The 8,165-nt window shown below is 35.3% G+C and overlaps 1 protein-coding gene across 3 annotated transcripts in view; it reads left to right on the forward strand.

The window, feature by feature from the left end:
• The window catches only part of nompA (no mechanoreceptor potential A), a 13,794-nt gene continuing 5,629 nt past the window's right edge, over positions 1 to 8,165 (forward strand). For all 3 annotated transcript variants that reach the window (XM_018456805.1, XM_018456807.1, XM_018456806.1), the window contains exons 1-10: positions 1 to 76; positions 1,148 to 1,239; positions 2,255 to 2,516; positions 2,820 to 2,949; positions 3,017 to 3,168; positions 3,425 to 3,700; positions 4,669 to 4,968; positions 5,402 to 5,497; positions 6,073 to 6,928; positions 7,312 to 7,713. In XM_018456805.1, coding sequence (XP_018312307.1) covers positions 1 to 76; positions 1,148 to 1,239; positions 2,255 to 2,516; positions 2,820 to 2,949; positions 3,017 to 3,168; positions 3,425 to 3,700; positions 4,669 to 4,968; positions 5,402 to 5,497; positions 6,073 to 6,928; positions 7,312 to 7,713 — 2,642 coding nt within the window. The remainder of the gene's footprint in view (positions 77 to 1,147; positions 1,240 to 2,254; positions 2,517 to 2,819; positions 2,950 to 3,016; positions 3,169 to 3,424; positions 3,701 to 4,668; positions 4,969 to 5,401; positions 5,498 to 6,072; positions 6,929 to 7,311; positions 7,714 to 8,165) is intronic.

Raw genomic sequence — 8,165 nt, forward strand, 5'->3', positions numbered from 1 at the left:
ATGCGGAAAGCTCACAGATCAATTAGTATGCTGCCATCCATTTGGATACTCATCGTGTTAGATCTATTGGTCAATGGTAAGAACGTAATAAATTAAAATTTGTTTACAATTTTTTTTAGATCAAAGAATTGACCCTGTGTACTTAAATTATATGAAAAATTAAGTCCTGGAAATAAGTGAATTTTCATTTATAATAAAATGAATTAGTATACATATATAATACAGCTTATAATATGATGAATAAAAGATACTACAGAGAAACAAGATTCAATAATGAATAGTTTTGAAGCTATAATGTATTATATTATATAATGGACAGTTGTATGTGAAGCTGTGACGTATCAAAGACGTGTAAAATGTTTACAAAACTTGTGCTCAGAGAGTACCTTTGATGCACCATAATTCAGCAATTATTCATTATTGAGCTATGTGCCTATGATGTCTTTTGTTCACCATATTATAAGCTACATTATATGTAAAAATTGATTCATTTTATCGAGACTCAATTTTCCATATAATTAAGAGTAAGAGGTCCTTTGATAGATATTATCAATATGTTCAATATACATTACTCATAGATTTCGATAGATTTTATTTAAAAATAAACAGAATTGTGGAAAAGAATTCAAATGCTTTTCCTTTTAAAAATGTTTATCGTTAATTAAACATGATCTAATTACGAGTTTATTAATAATTTATCTTAAATTAATTAATATAATGATTGAAATATTAAGCAGCGATCGTTTCAAGTTAATAATAACTTTTGCTTAAAATTACGATAAAAAAACATTTTTCCAATTTTCTGTTCAGCGCGGCAATTGTATTCTAAAAATATGTTTGGAATTCATACGTAACTAAATAGTTCTGCGAACGTGCGAGCGAACAACTCGAGAGATACAGAACGATGTCATGTACTTACGAAACTGTTGGGCGTATTGTGTCACTATCCGTGCCACTTATGGCATGAAAATATCGTGCTGATAAAATCGAAGAGCGCGCGAGCGTTTGTTGACTAGAGGAAGTAGCCTGAATTTTATGCGAAAAGGAAATAATAATCTGTGCTTTCTACACAAAATAGTATATAAATAAAATCAGGATCTATCGCGCGTTGGCCAACAAATAGGTGCTAACGAGAAAACCATTATAGTTTCAGCACAAACGACCTGCAACGGTGGTCTGGGTAGAGTGGTTTACGAGAGACTTCCGGACCAGCAGCTTCAGGGTTTTGACGACGATGTGGTAAGATCGAGGATATTTCGAAAGTACTTCGGCTTTCAAGGATGTATCAGGTGTATAGTCTCTGTAAAATGTGACTGAAATTGGAAATTCATATCTTCCGTATAAAAGTGAATGTTATAAGGGAAAGTCGCATAGTACCGATCAATTATAATATCGGCCAAAGCTAATTTTCACTTATGATAGCGCTGCATGTGCACGAGAGGCATGCGCCCTATTGTTTTATTTATATATTATAATCCGTGGTCATACATGTGTATTACTACATCATAGCAAATAACTTTTTTATTTTTAACATAACTTTTCATTTCGTTAAAAAATATGTATGATATATCCTTAACTATCGTTCAAGTTTTTCACATGATTTAGTAAAATATCCTAGAAACGTAACGTATCAGCAGAGTTGGGAAAGTTATCTCTAAAAGTAACTTGTTATTTTTACTCGTTATTTATTGTAAAAAGTTATTTGTTATTACTTTTATTTTTCATTGAATTTTGATAACATTTTTTAGAGATCCAATTATCTGCGTCGTTAATGGTTAAACACTCTTTTAGAACACGCTTATATAACACTCTTTTCTTTTAAAACTCGCTTATGCACGTTCCACTTATGAATTGTACAAAGTAACGATAAAAGTAATGATTATATTTACTGCCATTACTTTAAAAATTACTATTACCGTTAAAAAAATGTACAATAAATAATGTAACGTTGTTACCAATTCGTTACTAAAATAAAAGTAATTGTAACGATAACGGCATTGTAAGTAACTTGCAACCTTCAACTCTTTTACTTCTAAAATTTTTTTAGATATCGTATTTTCAATATTAATTATAACGAACTTCCATCCGCGCTCTATTTCGTATGGATGATCGATCGAGCGAGACTCGCGCGCGCTTCTCGAATTTCAATTTTCCATAATTCCGCGACGCAGTGGTCGCGTAGGAGAAGATATCACGTGATCGTGACATAATTGAAATAAAGTATCCAATGTTAAGAAATTCCGTTTTATGGCAGGTGCGAGACTCGGCGCCTCCGTTTAGGGTCTTGGAGAAGTGTCAAGAGCTCTGTCTGCGCGACAGAACGGCAACGAACAATCTGGTTCGCGCATGTACGAGCTTCGACTTCCAACCCGGCAGCAGAATCGCGTCTTTCAGCGGCGTCGCCGAGTACGAGGAGAGTACTTGCTATTTAACGAGGGAACAGGCGCAACCAGAGGGCATCGGAAATCTCATGCTCGTACCAAATAGCGTGCACTTCACCGAAGTGTGCCTAACGTGTGAGTATTCACATAGACAGAGAAACGTCGATAGAAAAAAATATCCTTGTGTGCATCACGCCGCGATGCATTCTGTTAATTGAAATAGCTCGTTCACGAATTTTGCTTGTCAGAAAGACGCAATGATTTTTTTTTCTAATAATGGTGGAAACTGGAACGAACTATTCTCTGCAATTCTCTGACTAAAAATAATTATTCTTCAAATTGATCTGGAATTCTTTAAAAATTGATTTCTGTACCTGCTTCTATTTGTTTTTAATAATTTCTAGAGTTTACTAGTTAATATGTCTGTTTCATTTTTAGCCGACAGAATAGAGAGGGAATGTCCAAATCGTCGTTACGTGTTCGAAAGACATCCGAGAAAAAAGCTGAAGCTACCCTTGACAGACATCAAAGAAGTCAGCGCCGCTAACAGAACCGACTGCGAGGACAGGTATATTCGCGAAGATTAAAAATCATCGCGTGTCGTAAAAGAAATAGTATTTTAAATTTATGTTTAGGTGCCTCAACGAATTCAGTTTCGTTTGCCGATCGGCAACATACGACACTGCCCTGAGAAGCTGTTCTCTCAGTCGCTTCACTAGGAGAACTCATCCTGAATTATTGGAGGACGATCCGAATTCTGATTATCTGGAAAATACTTGCCTTAATAGTACGTTTCTGATTAAATTTTGTATAAAGTATTTAATTTATGTATCTCATCGAAAAGTTACATTTGAAATTTTCTTGTAATAATTAAAAATTGCGCGAAAAAATATATTTAAAAGATGATAATCGACATATTAAATATCTTGAGAAATATCATATATATATTTACATTAATTATATAATTATATTTATTAATAATTTACATTAATTATACATATAATTATTAAAATTAAAGAAATATTTTTTAAACATCTGATCAGCCGAAAGACGATGCGATGGACTCACAGTATTCGTCAAGGAAGAAAACAAACGTTTACGCGGCCCGTTTGAAGTGGATGTATACACGAATCTTACTTTGGAGGAATGTCAGGCGCTGTGTCCTAGAGCGGAAAAATATTTCTGTCGCAGCGTCGAGTTTGACGAGCAAACGCGGCAGTGCGTCATATCCGAAGAGGATTCCGTTTCACAAAAAGACGACATTGGAGTTAGCAGCAGCCCGAGTCACCATTTTTACGACTTGGTGTGCTTAGATAATCGTGAGTGTATGCAAAATTTTAATATTAATTTTTAATAGCTCATTTTGCCTGTCACCATTTTAGTCCGCTGTTATTTTGTCTCATTACACTGTTAATGGTACAACTATGGTGTCAAATTTAACTTAACGTAAATCGTCACTGCTCCAACTCAATCATATCGTTATTTTATACTAAAACAATAGCTATATTTGACACTATATAGTGTCAAATATAGCTATTGTTTTAGTATAAAATAACGATATGATTGAGTTGGAGCAGTGACGATTTACGTTAAGTTAAATTTGACACTACAGATTTAACAGTGTATGTAACATTCGTAATAAATTGAATGATAAATGAAATCGATAATAATTTTTCCAGAACATTAAAATTAATTTCCACGTTTCAAGAAACTAAGCTTTCATTAAACTATTTGTTCTTTAATTTAATTTCACTAAATTAACCTAGTTTATTATATAAATTTCACTAATTACTAAACCTTTTTATAATTTAATTAATTTCACACTAACTTGGTTTTGGTGTAAATAAATAAAATAAAGATTTAATCAGACATGTAATTTTTAAATTATATTACCTCTTCATTATCAATCTCTATATGGCGTATCTAATTAAAAAAAAAAAAACTATTTTTTAAAATTTCTATTTATTGCTTTAAAAAAAATGGTTACAATACGTTCATTTTTATAATAATTATAAATAATCAAAATTGGGTTGAATATGCCATACTGTAAAAATACATTGCACCTGTGACAAAATAGTGTAGTGTGATATTGAAGGGCTAATTTACTATTAATTTACTACATATAAAACGTACGGTGTTAGTTGAGAATTTAATATATCAGTGCTATTTTTCCTACTCTGTATTATATCATATTCTAACCAGGCGTAAGATTTTTAATTACAATGGTCAGTTGGTGATTCACAACTCGTTATCAATGCCCACTTACGAAGCGTAGATCCGTCCTTAGCGCGCGGCTCCGAATACCCGGACAGCAGCTCGTCATCGCACCTCTTCTCCGACGGTCGTCGTCCGGATACGGCTTTCCAGCGTTATCGGAACTCGCGTTTGAGTGGCGAGTTTCATTCGGAGATTACCGGACGCAGCCTCAGCGAGTGTCTGGACGAGTGCCTCCGGCAGACGAGCTTCCAATGCCGTAGCGCAGTTTACTCCGAACATTATCACACCTGCCGTTTAAGCCGATTCAATCAAAGGGACGGTAACCGGATTATCTACGATGCCGATTATGATTATTACGAAAATCTTATGCGTGAGTATCGATTGCTTTGTCCGTTCATCACGAGGAAAGACACGCGTTGCACGATGAACAGTTTCTGAGTATTATTCGAGTTGATCCTAATTAAAAGTTAACATAACATTAATGTTATAATTTCACATTTAACAATATAAATGTAATATGACATGGTATTACCTAACAGTTGCATTATTCAGTGCGAAATTATTAATGTTTATTAATTATTAATGTTTATGTAAAAATTTGTTATCGTAATACTTATCGTTATTCTATTATTTATGAAAAATTTGCAATCGGCTTAGTTTTTTTTTAACTATATATCATGTCGGTGTGATAAATTGACTTGTATCACTACGTGAGCGTACTGCGGCTTTCGAGAACGTCTTGGAACAGTGATACAGCTTTGCATAGTTCAATGTTTAATTTAACGACCGCATTGTACCAACAGATCAATATCTAGACGGCGATCGCGATAGCCCTGGATACAGACCGGATCCCTTAGGACAGGACACAAACTTTGGACGACCCTCTTTAGGAAGACCCGGTTAGAACCGCTTTATTAATTCAGAGTAATATCGTATGTCGACGTGTTATATAAAGTTGTGTAATTATTCATAGAGCTGCCGAGTAATCACATAAATTGTGTTAATGGGACAAGATCTTAAACGGATGTTTATAATCGCCGTTAGATACTATTGTTAACCATCATCTGTTAAGATTATCATAAATCTTGTCATTCGAAATTAAGCTAATCCAAATTGCATTTTTTACGCTAAATGTGATCTAATACTGAATTTTATTCTTTTATTACAAGAAACTCGCGTTCCATATTAACCCTTTGAGGACAAAAGCATAAAAACATAATTCAAACATAAAAATTTAAAAGGCCTTGTTTTTTAAGAATTGTAAGATTTGTAGGATCGAATTTGATTCTAGTCTCTTTCAGAATTCTAAAATTAAATAATCTGATTATTATAAAAGTCAATTTTATAAGATTCTTGGTATTGCTAAATGTTTACCATTCGTTTGTTTACCAGTTTCCATGTTACTTAAAAATATTAAACATTTGATTTACATAATTAATTACGATGTTGAAACTTGCTAAAATATTTCTTTCAGGATACCCAGACGATTACGACAAAGGATATTCTAGCAGCGTCAAACCAGATCGTTATCCAAATCGTTATCCTGATCGTCGTCCCTTAGACGATAAATTTCCGGATAACAGATATCCTTTAGGTGAACCTGACAATTATCCTGATCGCTATCCTCTTGGTGATCGATATCCCGACCGTTATCCCACAGGAGATCGTTATCCCACGGGAGATCGTTATCCCACGGGAGATCGTTATCCTACAGGAGATCGTTATCCCACGGGAGATCGTTATCCCACGGGAGATCGTTATCCCACGGGAGATCGTTATCCTACGGGAGATCGTTATCCTACAGGAGATCGTTATCCCACAGGAGATCGTTATCCCACAGGAGATCGTTATCCCACGGGAGATCGTTATCCTACAGGAGATCGTTATCCTACAGGAGATCGTTATCCTGCGGGAGACCGCTATCCTGATCGTTATCCGACCGTTAGCGACCGATATCCGGACAGATATCCATCTGATCGATATCCTATTAGAGGAGGAGATCGTCGTCCTGTCAATGGTGTCAATAGATATCCCGACGCCGGAACTCTGGGGAGATATCCTCCAAGTGACCGATATCCTGTGAGTGATCGATATCCCGCGAGTGATCGATATCCCGCGAGTGACCGATATCCCGTAATACACGGGGTTCGTGTGATTCCAAGTCGATATCCTACCGACATGATCGATCGATATCCCAATACAATAGACCGGTATCCTTATCCAGAAGACTCTATGGACCGATATCCTATGGGATTGGGTGGTGATAGATCTCCTATCGATCGATATCCAGCTAGTGGAAGATACCCAGACAAGGATCCTTATGCTAATCGGTAAGTCGCGAAATTAAACACGATTATATCAAATTTAAATGTATTTTTACGTATCGTAACTTATCATTTTTCCATTAACGCGTTGTCTAGTAAGTTTTTATTTACCACATATGCCGTAATAAAGTATCTTTCCCTACTACACTGAAAAAAATTACTAAATCTTAATACACGCGCAATAAATTGTATTTTACATTGTTATTTAGCTTTTTTATGTCATCTAAAATTTTATATTAAATCGCATCTATTTTTTACAAGTGTTTTAAAATATTTTAATTACATCGGACATCAATGATTACTAAAGCGCCGCTGAATAATAATAATAATAACAATCTTAATGATCCACGATTTGTAGTAGAAAAATGACGTTGAGATTCAATTAAAAGCAGGTATCCGCCGCCAGGAATGTACTCGCCCGGATTTGTCGATGACGTTCGTGGTCCTCAGAGTGGTGCCGAGCCAAGACCTCATTATGGCGGTGGGTCGTATGGTCCAACGCGACTAGGAGGATACGGAGGATACGATGATGGCGGTATTACTGGTGGTGGATACGTAGGTGAAGGCGGGGTCTACAACTCTCGTCCATTTGGAATTGCTGGTGGACCTATCATTGGCAGGCCCATCATAGGTAGGCCCCCGTTAGTGTCCAGATGCGACGAGCAGGACAATTTCAGACAAGTTGGGTCTAGTACCAGAGTGCGGAAGCCGTTCGTTAGACGGTACACCACTGCCTCGTCGTTGGCTCAGTGCGAGAGGGAATGTGCCGATGCTAGAGACTTCGTTTGCAGGTAATAATAATGGTCGAACTTGTAGAAATAAATATAATTAGACAAGAATTTAAATTCATGTCGAAAAGCGGTGAAGTTTTAGGCGAGCAATTAATTCAAAAGACATGCTTGATGCAGATAAAACTTCATCTTTTTCTCTGCTACTTTTCAGAATTAGATTTAACTATACAAGCCATCTAGAGAAAAATAGCATTTTAAAAAAGCATTTTAATCTAAATTACCTAAATGATTTCCATTTGACGTGCAATAGTACGTTTACATGATTGATTTAAGCAACAAAATGTTTTAGGGTATAACTAGAAGTTCATAGAGAGCTAACTGAAAAATACTAATCAAATCCAAATAATTAAATTTATAAAATATTCTAGTTATAAAATATTGAATTCTATCATAATAAGAATTCTATCTCACACACACACACACACACACACACACACACACACACACACACA

This window comes from Mycetomoellerius zeteki, unplaced genomic scaffold, assembly GCF_001594055.1.
Source record: "Mycetomoellerius zeteki isolate Tzet28-1 unplaced genomic scaffold, Tzet1.0 scaffold61, whole genome shotgun sequence".
NCBI classification, from domain to species: domain Eukaryota; kingdom Metazoa; phylum Arthropoda; class Insecta; order Hymenoptera; family Formicidae; genus Mycetomoellerius; species Mycetomoellerius zeteki.